General features: G+C 50.5%; 3 protein-coding genes across 3 annotated transcripts in view; 1 reads left to right on the top strand and 2 right to left on the bottom strand.

Annotated features, from left to right (window-relative positions):
- The first annotated feature begins 5,714 nt into the window (after positions 1-5,714).
- Slc16a11 (solute carrier family 16, member 11) lies at positions 5,715-7,808 on the top strand. Its single transcript, XM_013013228.1, has 5 exons — positions 5,715-5,740; positions 5,967-6,174; positions 6,439-6,582; positions 6,680-7,447; positions 7,535-7,808. The coding sequence occupies exons 2-5, from the start codon at positions 5,973-5,975 to the stop codon at positions 7,762-7,764; spliced, it is 1,344 nt and encodes a 447-aa protein (XP_012868682.1). The 5' UTR covers positions 5,715-5,740; positions 5,967-5,972; the 3' UTR covers positions 7,765-7,808.
- A 1,186-nt stretch (positions 7,809-8,994) lies between these two features.
- Positions 8,995-12,585, bottom strand: Slc16a13 (solute carrier family 16, member 13). The gene is made up of 4 exons (XM_013013039.1): positions 12,049-12,585; positions 11,757-11,900; positions 10,205-10,942; positions 8,995-9,556 (listed from the first exon to the last, which is right to left on the bottom strand). The coding sequence occupies exons 1-4, from the start codon at positions 12,245-12,247 to the stop codon at positions 9,351-9,353; spliced, it is 1,287 nt and encodes a 428-aa protein (XP_012868493.1). The 5' UTR covers positions 12,248-12,585; the 3' UTR covers positions 8,995-9,350.
- A 3,577-nt stretch (positions 12,586-16,162) lies between these two features.
- The window catches only part of Bcl6b (B-cell CLL/lymphoma 6, member B), a 6,480-nt gene continuing 3,758 nt past the window's right edge, over positions 16,163-18,884 (bottom strand). Inside the window, exons 4-7 of the mRNA XM_013013131.1 lie at positions 17,940-18,124; positions 17,724-17,854; positions 17,482-17,619; positions 16,163-17,111 (exon numbers count right to left, since the gene is read on the bottom strand). Coding sequence (XP_012868585.1) covers positions 16,995-17,111; positions 17,482-17,619; positions 17,724-17,854; positions 17,940-18,124 — 571 coding nt within the window. The 3' untranslated portion in view covers positions 16,163-16,994. The remainder of the gene's footprint in view (positions 17,112-17,481; positions 17,620-17,723; positions 17,855-17,939; positions 18,125-18,884) is intronic.

The raw sequence follows: 18,884 nt of genomic DNA on the forward strand, positions 1-18,884 counted from the left end.
CCAAGCAGTTATGATTACAGGTATAAGCTTTGGAGCTCAGCAAACCTATTTATTTTTAACACACGATCTCACTATGTAGCCTGTACTGGCCTCAAACTTGAGATCTTCCTGTCTCTACTTCCTGAGTGCTGGGATTATAGCGTTTGAATTATTTATTTTTAAGAGACAGTGTCTTACTATGTTGCCCAAGAGGGCCTCAAACTCTTGGACTCAAATGATCCTGCCTCAGCCTCCAAAGTAGTTGGGACTATAGTACATACCACCAAACACAGCTCCACCTTATTATTGTTGATGGGAGACAGAACCTATGTGTGTGCAGATATTGGAAATACCAGGTGCTTGTTTTCCTTGTGCCCCTTCCAGCAAGGATGAGAAGTGATTAGGATCACAGCTCTGGTTTTAGATTTGAGAGAGAGTGATACAAAGAAGCCAAGAACACTTCTGCACAGTCGCAGGACCCAGTGGTCACAGAAGGCTGCAGCAGAGGTATCTGGTGCCCTACCAGTGGCTTTAGCAACGCACTTAGACTCACAGTGGTTCCTGTTTGCACCTGCAGCTATCTTAGTAATTTTGTGAGCTACCCAATTTCCAGGAATAAACCATTTCTTTCCTTAAATAAGCCAGAGCTAATGTTTCTAAGAATCTCGACACTGGCTAACTTGAAACATTGGCCAAAGTTCCAGAATTCCATTACCCCAGTAGAGTTGGGGTAGAGCCAGTCTCTATCCCAAATGTCAAATTCACCAGACAGACCTTCACTATGGGTCGGGGGGGGGGGCGTGACAGAGGAAGGGATGGGAACTGAACTGGAGGAGAGGTGGCTGACAGGCTTGGCAGATGGTATGAACCATTTCATCTAAGCCTTGGCTCCAACCTGCTTCCAAGCTCACCTGCTTCATCTGTACCAACCCCAACCTTATCAGCAACGTCCCACTGGCTCAGTTCTCCATCCTTGCCATTCCCCTGGTCATCCAGGTAGACTTGTTTCATATGTTAGGCCCCACAGCCCTCTGCTTCATTGCCTGTCTTAACACAGGTACACTCTTGCCTCTGAATCTCAAACCTGGCCTTTTGTGTCCTCCCTCTCTTCCTAGGTCATATTCTTCTTCCATTTTTCTAGGCTTTGGTCCTGGGTTTTGAGATCTGTGCTGCTCTTCTGTGACCTGGTCCTTAGGTGAGTTGGGGAAAGGAAGCAAACTAGAGAGTTAGAGGCAGCTATTAGTTCCCAGAAGGCCAATATCAGCCAAGCCAAATAATATATAAAGTTTCTTTTTTTGTTGTTTAGTTCCTCTAAAAGAGCAAAGTTCCCTGTGAATAATACCTCTCATCCTTGTCTGTCCCTTCCTTCCCTGACCACCTTCTAAAGAATCTGATGTGCCTGGGAATAGCTGGTCTCAGAGAAGAGCTTCCCTGAGAATTCAAAGCCCTAAGAACCTGCCAGGGAGGCAGAGTCATTTTATAGTACACAAGCACCGACATACTCCCAGATCCAGTGTCCCCACAACAAATTATGTATATATAATCCTTAACTCTATCTTTTAGGGTCTCCCTTAAGATCCTACATGGCTCAGTATCTCCTTCTGGGGCCTTCTCCACATGGGCAGGCATAATGAATTTAGTCAATTAACCATTCTTTCTAGGTGCCTGATGCCTGACATCTTCAGGTACCAAGTTCACATGATGAGTGATTCTGTCTAGCATTCTTTTCTTTCAATAATTCATTATTCACATTTTTTTTTGGTGCCAGTACTAAGGCTTGAATTCAGGGTCTAAGTGCTTGGTGCTGCTCAAGGTTAAAGCTCTATCACTTGAGCCACAATTCCACTCTTGGCTCTTTTTGATCATTAATTGGAGATCAGAATGTCAGGACTTCCCTGCCAGGGCTAGCTTTCAATTGTGGTCCTCAGAGCTCAGCCTCCTAGGCAGCAAGGATTATAGGCATGAGCCATGGCACCTGACATTCACATTTAATACTGAGAACTCATCAGACTGATATGGTTCCTTGAGCTTAAGGCATTGATAGTGAGGTGGAGAAAGGCAGAGGGTTCTGATGGCTCTGTCTAACATGTGCCATATTCAAGCACTCTTCTAAGTCCTTAATTTACACATGCACACATAGTGACATTTAATTCTTCTATCAACCTGATTAGGTAGCTACCTTTATTCCACCCATTTTAGGAATGAGGAAACAGGTCCAGAGAGGCTGAATAACTTGGCTTGCAATCATATAGCTAAGTGGTGGAACTGTAAGTCACACTGAGAGGTTCATTGGGGGTTCATTCTTCTAATCTCTATGCTATACTACCTCCATGAGTCAACAGATGCCAATTCTGGCTAAGAATCTAGGGGACATGATATAGAAGCGAAATGAGGCCAGGCGTTGGTGGCTCACGCCTGTAATCCTAGCTACTCTGGAGGCTTTGATCTGAGGATCTCAGTTCAAAGCCAGCCCGGGCAGGTTCAGAGTTCAAGCCCCATGATGGACCAAGGGGGGGAGAGAGAGAGAGAGAGGGAGGGGGGGAGCTCTTTCACAATCAATTACCCCAGTCTAGTGCTCTGGAATGTATTCCTGACTTTTGGCTCCTGCATAAGTACTTTGGGCATGACATGGTTCAAATCCCTTCTGTCTACATTTTTTTTTTTGGCCAGTCCTGGGGCTTGAACTCTGGGCCTAGGTGCTGTCCCTGAGCTCCAGGCTAGTGCTCAAGGCTAGTGCTCTACCACTAGAGCCACAGCACCACTTCCAGCTTTTTCTGTGATTAATTGGTGCTAAGAGTCTCATGGACTTTCTTGCCTGGGCTGGTTTTGAACCGTGATCTTCAGATCTAAGCCTCCTGAGTAGTTAGGATTGCAGGTGTGAGCCACCAGGGTCTGGCGTCTCTTCTTTTTTCTTCTCTCCCTTTCTTTCTTCCTTTCCTTTCCTTTTTTTCTTTTTTTGGTCATGGGGCTTAAACTTAGTACCTGGGCACTGTCCCCAAGTTTTTCACTTGAAGCTAGCACTCTACCACTCTACCACTTTGAACTACAGTGCCACTTTCAGTTTTCTGGTGGCTAACTGGAGATAAGAGTCTCATAGACTTTCCTCCCTGGGGCTGGCTTTGAACCGTGGTCCTCAGATCTCAGCCTCCTGAATAGCTAGGATTAGAGGCATGAGCCACCAGCACATAGCTTCTGTCTATATTTCTACTTCACCAGGGAGAGTGACTCCTTTCAATCCTTGTCCTTGTTCCGATCACAGCAGGGTGCTTACCAGCCTGTTCTAAAGTAGCAGGCTCCCTACCTCCTGGGTAGCTAAGGACCTGCTAGCTCTTCTACCTTGGTGACTTTGAAAAGAGAACTTGAGGCTGGGGAAACCAGTGAGTCCACTTTTTTGAAGTGTCCTTGGCAGTGTACCTTAAACTTTCCTGGACTCCTGTACCCCATCCTGGACATTTCAGCCGAGAAAATGATTTATATTAAAATCCAGAAGAAAAGGTGAGGCATATTCATGGAGCAGGTAAGACAGCTGGTGAGAGAAAGAGGGAGACTTAATTAGAAGCCTGGGTATACCTTTAGTTATTGTAAAAAGATCTTATACAGAAAGTGAAGAAATTTGATTTTTCCCTCTAATGGGCAATGGAGAGCCACTGAAGGTCAAACTGGATTTTTGGTTTACAGTCTCTCAACGTTAGCTTTTTTTTTTTTTCCCTTACTTGTAGAAATTTCTCAACAATAAAGAAATACTGCCATCGTGTGGCTATTGGTTGATGCATGCTCCCACCTGGGATTTCAATGTATTGTTTAATAATTAAGCCAAAGAATATATCTCTCTATTAAAACGACTGAAGTCAAGCAATGCTAACTAGTATAACAAAATATTCATCTAGAGGGCTCAAAAGATTTTGATATTTTATTTTCCTTTTGTTTATTAAAAAACATCCTGTGTAGCCGGGCGCTGGTGGCTCACGCCTGTAATCCTAGCTACTCAGGAGGCTGAGATCTGAGGATCACGGTTCAAAGCCAGCCCGGGCAGGAGAGACCGTGAGACTCCTATCTCCAATAAACCACCAGAAAACCGGAAGTGGCGCTGTAGCTCAAGTGGTAGAGTGCTCGCCTTGAGCTGAAGAGCTGAAGGACAGCGCCCAGGCCCAGAGTTCAAGCCCCATGACCGAAAAAAAAAAAAAAAAAAAAACATCCTGTGTGTTGCCAGGCGTCAATGGCTCATATCTGGAATCCTAGCTACTTAGGAGGCTGAGATCTGAGGATTGTGGTTCAAAGCCAGCACAGGCAGGAGAGTCCATCCAATAAACCACCAAAAAACTGGAAGTGGTGCTGTGACTTAAGGGGGGGGGGCACAACACGACCCTGGGTGTGCTGGTATTGGAGCTTGAACTTAGGACCTTGAGCTTTTCTTGCTCAAGGCTTGTGTTCTACGACTAGAGCCACATCCCCACCTTGGAGTTTTTGCTGGTTAATTGGAGACAGTCTCACAGACTTTTCTGCCCCGGCTAGCTTCCAATTGTGATCCTCAGATCTCAGGCTCCTGAGCAGCTAGAATTACAGGTATGAGCCACTAATGCCCAGTTTATTTTTCTCTTAAGCTTTTAGCTCGTCTTTAGGGATTCTGATAGCAAAGATGTTTTCTATTTGCAGTCACTCTTATTTTGGAATCATAAGCTCTCTGGCCCTGTGAAGGTGCCAGTTCTTTCTAGGCCATTTTCACCAACCATGGTAAATTTTGTTTTACTCCTAGATCTGTTCTCTCTGCAGTTGGGCCGGCCTAATTCAGATTTTCCCACCATTTTTTTTTTAAGATGGGAAATCCTTAACCTCTGAGTTTTAGCTACTCCATCTGTAAAATGGGGGTGGCGGGCAGACACTCACTGGAGGCTCACTGTAATCACAGCTACTCAGGATGCTAAGATTTGAGCCAGCCCCAGCTGATAAATCCGAGAGGCTCTCCAATTAATCAGCAAAAAGCCCGAATAGGAGGGGAGATAGAGTAGCAGCCTGAAGCAGAAAAAGCAAGGAATGAGAAGCCTTCTGTACGAGCCCCATTATCAACACCCGCCCACACAATGGGAATGGCACTTTCCCCCTGGGGCTTTTGTAGAGGTGAGCGGGTGACGATCCTCTTATTAGGAAGTCCTCTCCCTTTCCTTGGGGGTGGTTGCTATTGCAGAGCGCAGAGCCATCAGGCACCTATTGGCGGCCAATCCTTCCACAACCCAGACTTGCCACTTCCTCCGAAGGAAACTACTCATTCCCAAAGGTTTTGGAGACCACGCCGGCTTCCATGCGTGGATGCCTTGCCTGGGTAGCGGTCCACAGGTTAGGTAGGGATTGCAATCCCCGCCAACTTCTGGGTGCGCAGCTGGCGGCAGGTGCGTGGGCCGGAGCCTGGTGCGGCGGGGCGGGGCCACTCGCATTCATTCCTCGCCACTCCCTACCGGGGCTGGGGGTTGCGTGTGGACAATCCGATCCCCGTGGGACTCGGCGGCGGGCCCCATCCGCGGCTTGGCGGATTGGCTGAGTGTCCCAGCTCCCCCTCCCTGCCCTTGGTACCCCCCCCCTCGCTCCACGCGTCCCAGGTGGCTCAGGCCCCGGTGGTGATCTCTGTTTACGGAGAGAGCCCGTCCAAGTTGGGGCTCCATCTCTGCATTCGCTTCTCTCCCGGGCCCTGCCAGCCCGGGAAGCGGGGAGAAAACCCGGCTGAATCCTTCCTCGCCCTTCCCTTCCCCCCAACGCCCAGAGAGATCGGGTAAGGGGAAAATGGTGTGGGAGGGGGACTCGGCTGCCCCGTCCTCCCAGGACCCCGCGAGCACCCCAGACTTCTATCCCCAGGCCTGTCTCCCGCGCCCACGCTCGGGCGGGGGGGCGCTGCGCCCACCCGGGGCGAGCAGCACAAGGCTGGCTCGCAGCTCCCGGGCGGAGAAGCAGGCATGGAGCCCTCGTTCACAGGTGTCTCCCCACCCCCACCCCTGCAGACGGCGATGACCCCCAAGCTGGCCGGACCCCCGGATGGGGGCTGGGGCTGGGTGGTGGCGGCCTCAGCCTTCGCGGTGAACGGCCTCTCCTACGGGCTCTTGCGCTCTCTGGGTCTGGCCCTCCCTGACCTCGCCGAGCACTTTGACCGGAGCGCCCAGGAGACTGCGTGGGTCAGCGCCCTGGCCTTGGCCGTGCAGCAGGCAGCCAGTGAGGGGGGCCCCGAGGTGGGAGGCAGGCATGGGGTGGAGACGCCGTGACCGTAGCGTTGGGAAACCCACTTGCTTATCAGACGACCTGAAAAAACAAAAACAAAAACAAAAACAAAAAACCTACTGATGGGACCAAATTCTAGAAAAGAGTGGGGGGTCAAGAGGTCAAGGGGAGGAGTCTGAGGCCAAACAGCCAGTGCAGAAGGCGGGAGAAAGTTGGGGGTTCCGAAGCAGGTCTCCCGTTGACTCCGCCCCCTCCTAGGTCCGGTGGGCAGCGCCCTGAGCACACGCTGGGGGGCGCGCCCGGTGGTGATGATCGGGGGCGTGCTGACCTCGCTCGGCTTCTTCTTCTCGGCTTTCGCCCGAAGCCTGCTGCACCTTTACCTGGGCCTGGGCCTCCTCGCTGGTGAGGGGAGTGGGATGCCCGGGGCCTTCGGGGGCGACGGTGGGGACGACGGGAGCTGGTTTGGGGGCTACGCTCACCCTATGCCATCGACTTGCAGGCGCCGGCTGGGCCCTGGTGTTCGCCCCTGCCCTGGGCACCCTGTCGCGGTACTTCTCCCGCCGTCGGGTCTTGGCGGTGGGGCTGGCACTCACGGGTAACGGGGCGTCCTCGCTGGTGCTGGCGCCGGCCCTGCAGCTCCTTCTGGATACTTTCGGCTGGCGGGGCGCGCTGCTTCTTCTAGGCGCGGTCACCCTCCACCTCACCCCCTGTGGCGCCCTGCTGCGACCCCTGGCCCTCACTGGCGATCCTCCTGCTCCACCACGTAGCCCCCTAGCTGCCCTCGGCCTGGGTCTCTTTAAGCGCAGGGCCTTTTCCATCTTTGCCCTGGGCACAGCCCTGATTGGGGGCGGGTACTTCGTCCCTTATGTGCACTTGGCCCCCCATGCTTTAGATCGGGGTCTGGGAGGGTATGGGGCAGCGCTGGTAGTGGCCGTCGCCGCAGTGGGGGATGCCAGCGCCCGGCTGGTCTGCGGGTGGCTGGCAGACCAGGGCTGGGTACCCCTCCCGCGGCTGCTGGCCGTGTTCGGGGGTCTGACCGGACTGGGGATCTTGGCGGTGGGACTGGTGCCCACGGTGGAGAGCGAGGACAGCTGGGGGGGACCCCTGCTGGCCGCGGCTGGGGCCTACGGACTGAGCGCTGGAAGTTACGCCCCATTGGTTTTCGGTGTGCTTCCGGGGCTGGTGGGCATCGGAGGTGTGGTGCAGGCCACTGGACTGGTGATGATGCTGATGAGTCTCGGGGGGCTTCTAGGCCCTCCCCTGTCAGGTAAGGGCTGATCCAGCAGATTTGGTCACCAGCATCTTCAGCCCCTTGGAGTGGAAGACCTCTAAATACCTTTACCCTTCTACTCAGGCTTCCTAAGGGATGAGACTGGAGACTTCAGCGCCTCTTTCCTAGTGTGTGGATCGTTCATCCTTTCTGGCAGCTTCATCTACATGGGGCTGCCCAGAGCCATCCCCTCTTGCAGGCCAGCCTCACCTCCAGCTACACCTCCTCCTGAGAGGGGGGAACTGCTGCCAGTTCCCCAAGCCATTCTGCTCTCCCCAAGAGGCCTGGCCTCTGCCAGGGATACAACTTGTTGATCATCTACTTGTGCAAGCCCCTCCCCCAATAAAGACTTTTTATGTGATTTTTTTTTATTCCCCTTGAAAACTGCATTAGCCAATTCTGGACCTTGAAAATTCAAGAAAGATATCTCAAAAGGCTGGCTAAAGTAGAACAGGACTCCAAGTAACTCTGGGTGTTGGAGGAAGGTTTTTCTGTGTTCAGCTAGTTCATTTTTCTTTACCCAAGTCCTGTACCTCAGAGGGAGTCTTGAAAAGTTACCAGTTTTAAACTGTTCAGGGTAGGGGAGTGAGGGAAAGGAAGAGATGTCCATGTGTTCCCTCTGCTCTGCATTATTCATCTTAGTTACTGGGGCTGAAATCCTGAACTCAGGGTCAGGCCCTGAGTTCAAGTCCTAATTCTGAAAAAAAAAAATTAGTATCTAAATCTCACAGACTCCTTTCTGCACTTCAATCTCCCTAAGTTGGCCTAAGAATCTAATGAGGTGGGACACATGCCTGTAAGGCCAGCATGCAACAGGACATCACTTTGCACCTGCACTCAGCAGGAGTATCTTGCTGGAACAAATAGCAAGATGGTCTTGAAACAACAAAGAAAAACAAAAGGCCAAATTTCCTTTGTTCCTTCCTTCCTTCCTCTTTCTTTTCTTTCTTTCTCCAAAATCATAAGGACAGGGGCTGGGAAGGTGGCTCAAGTGGTAGAGCGCTAGCCTTGAGCTGAAGAGCTGAGGGACAGCGCCCAGGCCCAGAGTTCAGGCCCACGACCGGACCCCCCCCCCAAAAAAAATCATAAGGACAGTAAGGAAAAGGAAGCTAGCTACAAAGACAGGAGGGTGGAACTCTGGGTCACCAGAGTTCATGAACACCTCCACTCCCCTGCTTAGCCATGACTCCATTAGCTGACCAAACCAAATGAGGCCCTTGGTCTTTCTGAAGTTATGATTATTATCCAGTTCCCTTATTTGATATGATCTCAAACCAACATCTATGTTTCCCAAACATCTGGTTTTTAGAGAGGAAACTTGCGGGGGTCAACACTAGAGATCACATATAAAACATGAGAACACTCCAGCCTTTTTTTTTTTTTTTTTTTGTCAGTTGTAGGGCTTGAACTCAGGGCCTGAGTGTTGTCCCTGACCTGTTTTTTGCTCAAACCTAGTGCTGTCTACCACTTTGAGCCACAGCGCCACATCTGGTTTTCTGGTAGTTAAATGAAGAGTCTCACAGACTTTCTTGCAGAGGCTGGCTTTGAATCATGATCCTCAGATCTCAGCCTCCTGAGTAGCTAGGATTCCAGGCGTGAGCCACTAGCACCTGGCTCACTCCCAGCCTTTGATTTTCAGTTGATTCAGAGTTCAGTGAAGCAAGATTTCCTGGATCCAAAACAAAACAAAACAAACACACTGGGAGAACAAAGGAGCAGAAATTAGAGCCCTCAACAATATACAAAGGTTTGGCACACACACCTCAGAAACCCCTGGTCTGCTCTAAGGAGACATTTCAAGAATTGTAAGGCACTGTGATTTGTGGAGGTCAGAGACAGGGCAGAAGACTTGGATCTGTCAAGCTTTGACTTTCTAGACTTGACTGCCTCTGGCTGGAGTTCAGTCCTTTCCCAGCCCCTCCTCCTTGGACAGAGGGACTTTGGTATGCGGTGCTTCGATTACAAGGTCCTGGGATCTGGAGGTAGGAGCTGGACAGCAAGAGAAGGAATAGGGCAGAGTGATGAGAACTCCACTCCCTGCGAGAAGGAAGGCCCCAGCCACCACAAAGGAAACCGTGTAGTTGCCTGTCACATCTCGGAGGTAGCCTAGGTCCAAGAGAGAAAAAAAAAATACATGTGGGTGATCTGTACACTGGGGCTGGTAGCTTAGACCCATTTTATTGGGGGCAGGGAACCCACTATCTTGAAAGAGCTGGAATCCCAAGGTTATAGTTACAGGAATATGAGAACTCTAGATTCCCAAAGGGCCTCAAAAAGTAATTTCACCCTTTATTGCTTTTGGAAAAGTCTGCCACACCAGCTCATGGGGATCTAGTAAACCAGCATAAGTGAGGCACACCTGAAGGTTTCTTTCTACATGTACAGTTAATAGTTAAGAGGAAAGTGTCAAAGTTTAGAAGGTTCTGCCATCTTGAGCCTGGAGTACTTTAACCGGATGGACCAGACACCTGGGTTGTGGCCCAGTAGACCAAAGGAAGACAACAGAATGCCACAGTCCTCTGAAACTCCAGACTATAGTTAAACAGTCTTTCTACGTGGACCTTCTCAGCCCAGCCCCAAGTCCTTTGCCCCATGGCCTTATTTCAGGGCTGGTATGAGTGGCTTATGTAGGCTGTGTTACTGTACCATCCCCAAAGGCAATATGCACATACATTATAATGAGACTAGTCAGTCCCTTACCCCAGTGGTGTGCCATGACAGCCCTGGCCCACCTGGCAATCCCATTTCCCTTACCTGAGAGAGGAGCCCCCAGTAGCCCCCCGATGCTTTCTACCATCTGCACCAGTCCCAGGCCACAGTACATCCTTCCAGTTCCCACAAGTTCGGGCACCACGGAGAAGGCCACTGGGGTCAGGGCCCCTGAGGTAAATCCATAGGCCACAGCCAGAACTACCAGGGCTGTGGAAGCCTGAGCCACAGGGAACAGGACGAGTAACACCCCAGTCAAGGTAGTCCAGAGTATCAGGAGTCGTGCCACAGGTCCTGGAATGGCATCTCCCAGCCACCCAGAGACCACACGTCCCACAAGGTCAGCAATGGCAGCCACTGAGAGTATGAAAGCAGCAGGCAGTGGGTCCCAACCCAGGTCCTGGAGATGGGCCACCAGATGGACATAGGGAATGAAGTAGCCAGTGTTGATCAGTGTAAGGGCAATAGTATAACGGAGGAAGGGGCCATTATGGAGGAGGGAGATGAGTTGGGCCCCAGGGCCACCCACAGCAGAGTCCTCAGCCAGGGATAGTGGTCGGAGGAGTGAACCACAGGCCACCAGGTGGAAGGAGAGGGCAGACACTAGCATCAGGGCCCCCCGCCAGGCATAGTGGTTGAGCAGCCACTGGAATAGGGGGGCAAATGCAAAAGAGGAGAGGCCCACTCCCGTCAGTGCCAGTCCCATGGCCAAAGATCGACGACGAGAGAAGTAACGGGACAGGCAGGCCAGGGTCGGAGTGAAGGTCAAGGCCCAGCCAGAGCCTGTCAAAAAGGAAGAAATGGGGGTTGCGGACTTTAGGGGAGCTCAAGGGATCCAGTAATCCCAAGACCACCCAGCAGACTTTGCTCTGGAGTCCCACAGGCCTGGGTTACAGTCCAGGTTTTGATACTTCCTACTTGTATAGCTTTGTATGTTACATTTATCTCCCAGCCTCACTCTGCTCATCTGTTAAGTGGAGTTAACACTCTTAAGGAGAGGATAAAAAATGTTTATAAAGTAACTAGCAGAGGGCTGGGAAGGTGGCTCAGTGGTAGAGCGCTTGCCTTGCATGCATGAGGCCCTGGGTTCGATTCCTCAGCACCACATAAGAAAAAAGCTGGAAGTGGTGCTGTGGCTCTAGTGGTAAGAGCACTAGCCTTGAGCTGAAGAGCTGAGGGACAGCGCCCAGGCCCAGAGTTTAGGCCCCATGACCGGACCCAAAAAAAAAAAAAAAGTAACTAGCAGAGAACTCTGGAGTTAGACCTCCGCTCTATTTCTGGCTGTGTAACCTTCCTTTGCCAAGTTGCATAAATGATTGAACGTTTTCTTTGTATACTGATACCTATTTCACCATCTTACAGAAATTCTTTTTACATTCCAATCCTTCTAGCCTTGGGCTTGTATGCTGGGGATTCATAACTTTCCTAGTACGTTTATCAACTTAGTTATTCCTTTTAAGAAATCTATTCAGGACACACGTGCTACTCAGACTTTCCCTAGGCTTCTCCCTGAAGCTTTTAGGAGTAGGAAGAAAGTAAAAATCCAGGAGCCAAAGATCCAGGCATTGGCTCTTCCTGTCCTTGTCCGGCGTCTCACCTGAGATCAGTCCAATACTTAAGTATAGGTGGGTCAAGGAGGTAGCAAATGAGGCTAGCAGCATCCCCAGTGCAGCCAAGATGCCCCCGGTCATCACCACAGGCCTGGGCCCGAACTTCGTGCTCAGGGCACTGCCTATTGGGCCTGGGGAAGAGGAAGGCATTCTGCGGTGTAGTCTCAGGCGACCTTCCCCAGCATCCTCCGGAACCCTTCGCCCTTTCCCTTTCCGGTCCCTACCTTCCCTCCCTCTCCTGAGGCTCACAGGACGTCAGACCCAGGCACCAGCACTCACTTCCAAATTGCTGCACCGCGATTCCGATGGAGGCGATCCAGGAGACTCGCGCTGCCTGCTCCTCGAACGCAGCGACGAACTTCACGAAGAAGACGCCAAAGGAGCGGAGCACCCCGAACACCAGCGCCGACTGGAAGAACGCTGAGAGCACCACCATCCATCCCCAGCCCCCATCGGGGGGCTCAGTCCGGCGCGCCATCGGGGCCGGGTCCTCCACTAAGACCCCTGGCGGGAGCTGGCTCCTGAGCGCTCCACCGCTGCCCACCCACCCTATCTGGCGGCTGGGCAGCGAGCAGGGAAGAAAGCGGGTGGAGGGGAAGTCACTGAAGGGGCGATGTGAAGCGCTTGCGCCTTTCTCCGCAGGGGGCAGCCAAGGAAAGGGGCGGGGGGGGGGGGGGGGGAGACGGGGAAGCCAGTGCTGACCGCTGCCAGGAGCAAGCGGAGGCCGTGCTCTATTTGGCCCGCAGCCGAGAAAATGGGCCCGATCTTTTGCACCCCAGACCCACAGAGAACGTGATGGCTTGGCCCCACCCCCGACGCACGCCTGTCGAGGTGTGGATTTCTTTGATTTTATTTCAGGGGAATGTAGGCACCTGGCTAAGGGGGCCCACAGTCAGACCATAACTGGCCAATGAGGACGCGGGACTCGGGAACGGAGGGCGGAGCCAGAAGGGAGGGGCAAGATTTAGAACATTGTTCAGGCTCAGCAGTGGGCTGGGCGCATGCGTAAGGAGGGGCCCACTGGGTGACCCCACGTGACCAGGGAGGGACTCTATCTGCTTTTGGGGTGCTGCAATCCAGCTTCCTCTTGGACGTCAACTCATCCACATTTCAACAGCAAATACCCACATGTGAGGCCAGTGGTGGGCAAACAGGATCTGGAGAGGCAGGCAATGACTTGCTTAGTGAAGAATTCTGGAATTGTCATGGGTATGTGGGGAGAGGACAGAGGTTGTGAGATAAGACACAACCGGGTAGAACACCTGCGGTGGCTAATGCAGCTAGGCAAACAAGCAGCTGGGGAAATCTGGATGCTGTGGATTCCTGATGTCCAGAGGTCAAGGGAAAAAAGAAGGGGAGGGACTGGGAAGGAGGCTCAGTGCTAGAGCGCTAGCCTTGAGCTGAAGAGCTGAGGGACAGTGCCTAGGCCCAGAGTTCAGGCCCCATGACCGGAAAAAAAAAAGGAAGGGGAACTGGTGAATTGTTGGGCTCTGGCATTCATTTATATAACTCATTTCTCTCTTTACTGTTCCAACCAACAGGAAGCCTACAGGTCACTGGGACCCAAAAATAACTAGAGAGAGGAAAGGTGGGTGTAAGCTCACCCAAGGTTCCACCAGCACAACCTACCGCCTCCTCAGTGGGGCTGGAACTTTTCTTTCCCTCCAACCGCTATTAAGTCATTTTCTAACTGCAGTTTTTGATCTCATGATGGAGCATACTGGAGACAAGCTATAACCCAGCCAATGATACATGCCCTTTCTACTGGCCAGTACTCAAGTCTCTAATAAACACTACCTACACATACTAATGATTTGGGTTTCCTGTCCTTCATTTTAACTCCAGCTCCTCAAGTTCATAACCAGAGCAGTGGGGAAAGTTTGTGTGTGTGTGTGTGTGTAATTTTCTTGTAAGTATAGTCAACTAAGCACTGGCTAGTAGAGAATATGCCAAAGACACAGAAACTGTTGTGGCCCAGGGGGCTGGGAAGGTGGCTCAGTGGTAGAGCGCTTGCCTTGCATGCCTGAGGCCCTGGGTTCGATTCCTCAGCACCCCATAAACGAAAAGAAAAAAGCCGGAAGTGGTGCTGTGGCTCAAGTGGTACAGTGCTAGCCTTGAGCTGAAGAGCTGAGGGACAGCGCCCACGCCCAGAGTTCAGGCCCCACGACTGGACTCCCCCCCCCAAAAAAGAGAGATTGTTGTGGCCCACGACTGGACTCCCTCCCCCCAAAAAAAGAGATTGTTGTGGCCCTTTACCAGTATTTAGGAGCTGAACTTTTATCACTTAATATCTGATCAAGACAATGAGCCTCTTACCCCGTTGGTAAGTTGAGGGTAATGATATAGGGTTATCAAAGGACTTAAAAGTAGAAATTCCAGACATTTACATGCTTAGTTTAGGGCCTGACTTGTAATATGAAGAAAGTAAGCTGTAGTGGTAGGTAAAAGAAGGCTTTAGTTTACTTTTCTCTTAGTTTAAAAAAATCTACTTCAGGTAATTGGTTTTAAAAGATTAAGACACACAATCTCAGCTTATAAGTGTTGGAAAGTACTGCAGAGATCACCTTAACTGACGCTTATCACAGATGAGAACTTTAAGGCCCAGAGAGAAGTAATATCAGAATAATCTCTGTCAGTGGGCCAGAACAGACCTATACAGCCATCTCATCGCCACTTCTAGTTTAGTCCTTACAGGATTCAAGTCCTATCCCATTTTCCTTGATGATAGTGATTGTGGGTCCTAAGCCGTCAAGATCCCCAGCCTCTTGGTATTACTATTGGTTTTCTAGTTTCTCCCTGTTGCCTCCACAACTCAGGCAGGAAGTGACTTCATACCAGCAGGATGCAGGTGGCTCCGGAGAAACTTCATGAAGTCATTGGTTTCCTACACAATGAGCAGGAAGGCAAGGGCAGGGAGAGAACAAGGACCATTTGAAATGTCTAGTGGAATGGGACAGTGAAATGAGCTCTAAATCCAAGTTGTTATTTAGGAGGGAGAACTTGCTTTTCAAACCCTTAGATCTTTTTCACACCTCCCTCCTCCCTCCCCATACATATGAGAGAACTCACAAAACAGTGAGTAGCAGGGAGAGGCTTCTTTATTCCAAGGGCACAATCTTGCCAGATCTACATTTCATATCAACACTTTCCAATTCCCCATCCAGTCTGCTAAACAGAAATCATGGCTCTTTCTAACATCTCCCCTCTGATTTTCCTATCGTCTTCAATTCTGTAATGGGGTGACGGGGAGTATGGTGGAAGGTGAGAGAATAGCTTTCTCACCAGTCCCCAAATGACAGTCAATGTCACAAGTACTAACTTATCTTGAAGTTCCACACCACCAATTCAAAAGTGTCTGTTACTCTTCACTCATGTTCTACTTAAATTTATGTCCCAGGGCAACAATACTCAGGACTATAAATTAAAGCTTTGGGTATTATCCAACATTCTAGACACTCCATCTAGACAAGACGCAACACCACTCTTAACTTTCTACCTACTTGGTCTACACCAGAAACTTAACCCTCCTCAGTCCTTTTAATTCTACCTGGCAATTTGGTCAACCAGAAAGGGCCTTTAGCCCATTAATCAACCAGTCTTTTAAATTTCTTAAACCTATAATTCCAACAATAATTCCAATTATAATCCCAAGTACGACAAACCCAGAATGGAACTCAGTCAGTCCCCCTTTCGTCTTCCTGTGGAAGGTTCTAGTGCATTCACTGGTTCCAGACAGGGATGCTGCGATAGGAAGACTAGATCACAGACACAGATTTTCTAAAGGAAGAAAATTACAAAGAACCTGCAATTCAGAGAGACAAAAGAGCTTCTTAAATCTCTTACCCCAGATGTCCAAAAATCCACTAAAGGAAGGGGCTTATCTCAAGTAGGAAAAAACTCTAAGGAATTCTTCAAATTCAGATCTTATGCAGTAAATAATGGTTCATGAACTTTTACCTTAGTTAAGGAGTGTCATAATACTCTGTAGATCCTAACATTCTTAGAGATTGAGAGACATCCTAAAAGGTCACATAATCTCAGATTTCTTTCCCATGGAGGTATCAAGTCAGTGCTAAGAACAGGCCCAGTGGGAACATTTTGGGTTCAACTTAACTCCTTGAGGGTTCTACTATGATAGATGGATGCACTGCAGTAAAACCTAGGTGATCAGGGCCGGGGAGGTGGCTCAGTGGTAGAGCGCTTGCCTTCCATGCATGAGGCCCTGGGTTCGATTCCTCAGTACCACATAAGCAAAAAAGAAAAAAAGCTGGAAGTGGCGCTGTGGCTCAAGTGGTAGAGCGCTAGCCTTGAGCTGAAGAGCTGAGGGACAGTGCCCAGGCCCAGAGTTCAGGCCTACGACTGGACCCAAAAAGAGAAAAAAAAAAACCTAGGTGATCAGCTTAAAGGGACCACTTACGTTCTGAACTAGCTTGCAAGAAAAACTACCAACCAACCTTCACTTAGGTAGGTGAAGCTTCAGGAGGCATTTATGATCTTCATTTTTGGGTTCACCACAAACATTCCTATCATCCTTGAAGAAGATGGAAAAAGTTCTAGCCTGCTAGAGAAGTTGCAATATTCAGAATACCAGAAAGGGTTCCTGACCCATACTATTTGTCTCTAGGGCTTGCCCTAGAAAGAATAAAGGCTCTAGACCTAGAGTTAGAGGTATAGGACACAGAGAATCACTATTTCCATTTTAAACAAACCAACAAGCAAATAGGAGAAAGAACTCTAAAAATAAAGTTATGACAATAACAATACAAGACACTCAAGCCAAAGGACCGAAGCCAAGTGATAATAATCTCTGCCAGCAGAGCTGTGACCTCACCTTCTGTGTTTCAGGTCATTTGATTCCATTTGTGGAAGAAGTGGGAAATGCAACAGAATGAAGGTCCTGATGCTACCCACAGCCCTTAATAAATAATATATTTACAAATAAACCAGATGAGATACAGGCTGCAGGTGGAGCCTGCAACCTTTCCCTTCCCCCAGCCCCTAGCTAAACAATCTGGATTGCAGGGAAGAGGTTTTGACCAGCAAAACGGAGGCAGATCTAGCTGGGATCTGCAACCCCTGCTCTCCCCACCAAAAGATTAAGGTGGCAGCAGTTTCTGATAGCAGAGTGGTCCTGCACACTTCTATATAAGACATATAGGGAAGCCAGGCCTGAACCTGCAGCTTTTCTGGCCCCCTGAGGGGGAGTAGCGTGGGTAGAGACCCAACTAGGGCCCCCCCAGAATGTGATAGTGCACTTTTGTATTTGTAGCAGCTCCGTGTTTTTGGCGCAGATGTAGTCTCAGTTGACTCTTGTGCCGGAAATGCAGGCCACAGGGGTCGCACTGTGGGAGGGAGAACCTGGTCAGATCTCTCCCCTTCTAAAACCACCTTTCCTTGGGGCTTTGAGCAAGATTGTCCAGCTTCTCCCGGAGAATTAACCCTTTGGAACTCATTATCATCCAACCCCTGGGGTGGGGTGGGGGGGTGCCTCCAGGAACCAGCTAGCAAAACTTGCCCACATCTGTTAGGCCCTCTCCCTAAAAACAAGGACCCAGCCCAGGAACTCAAGGGCCCAATCCCCCTTATTCTCTAGGACTCCCCCAGGTCATCATGCATTCTCAAAGAGCTCTAGGCTGGCCAGCAAGGCCCCATCCTTTCCCCGGAGAGGTGAACGGGAAGTAATTCTAAGGCCAGGCCACACTGGTTACCCACGTGGTAAGGCTTCTCTCCCGTGTGGATGCGAACGTGGCTCTTGAGGGTTTGTAGGTGACGGAATCGGGTTCCGCAGGTAGGGCAGGGATAGGGCTTCTCCCCAGTGTGGATGAGCACGTGCGCGCGCAGATGCGCCACCTGCGGGGGGGAGGAGCCTCAGACCCGGCCCGGGGGCGGATTCTGCGCAGGCCCCGCCCCGCACGCCCAGCCTCCGAATCCTCCCGGGTGGAGACCCTCCCTACCTGCACAAACCGCGAGCCGCAGGTCTCACACTTGTAGGGTTTCTCTCCTGAATGGATGCGGCTGTGCGTTTTCAGGTTCGCTGGTCGGTTAAATCGTGCTCCGCAGATGGAGCAGTGGTAGGGTTTTTCCCCTGCGGGTGGGACAAAAGGAGGTCAGGAACTTTACTTACCCAGAGCAGTGGTGGGCATGAAGGCCAAAGTCCTCTCCTTCCTTACCTGTGTGCACAGTGCGGTGACTGGCCAGGTTGCCTTTGTAGCGGAAGGCAGACCGGCAAAGCTGACACTTATAGGGCTTGTCCTCATCTCCCGGAGTCAAAGGGTTCAGTCCAGATGACCGCCCAGCTACAGCCTCACAGTTCTGGCAGCTGAAAAACTCACTTCCTAGGGAGGGAGTGAGCAGTGATAACCATAGTTAGTGACTGAGGGCTCCTTTGATGCTGGGAAAATCCTCAAACACACAGGATCGGGCTTTCTTTTTCCCAATTTATTGTGAAGGAGTTCATCGGACTTGCCCCAAGCCTTAGAACTAGTGGGATCTGACCCCAACATCTGTCAGGTTCCAGAGGACTCTACAGGGGTGGTTATGGGTGTAAACCCTTGTGAATGGATGGAGGGTACGATTTCAATTTCTCTTGCACCACTCTGGGTCAGAAACAGACGGAGAGGCCCTGCCCCACCCTGAGCAGACAACTCAGCCTCAGATAATACTAGGCCAGAAATTTTTATGTTTTTATTTTTTTTTGTCGATTGTGGAGCTTGAACTCAGGTCTTGGGCATTGTCCCTGAGACTCTTTATGCTCAAGGTTAGTGCTCTACTACTTGAGCCACAGAAACACTTCTGGTTTTTTGAGTGGTCCATTGGAGATGAGAGTTGCATGGGGATTTTTCTGCCCAAGCTAGCTTTGAACCGTGATCCTCAGATTTTAGCCTCCTGAGTAGCTAGGATTATAGGCATGAGCCACAGGTTCCTGGCAGGGCCAGAAAACTACTATGCGTTCACGGAAAGTACCTAGGGGTCTTTAGAAAATACTGTTGGCCTGTCAGGTGCTGGTGGCTCACATCTGTAATCCTAGCAACGCAGGAAGCTGACATCTTAGTATCATGGTTTGAAGCCAGCCCAGGTAGGACAATCTGTGAGATTCTTTTTTTTTTTTTTTTTGG

This window comes from Dipodomys ordii, unplaced genomic scaffold (genome assembly GCF_000151885.1).
Source record: "Dipodomys ordii isolate 6190 unplaced genomic scaffold, Dord_2.0 Scaffold19, whole genome shotgun sequence".
NCBI lineage: Eukaryota > Metazoa > Chordata > Mammalia > Rodentia > Heteromyidae > Dipodomys > Dipodomys ordii.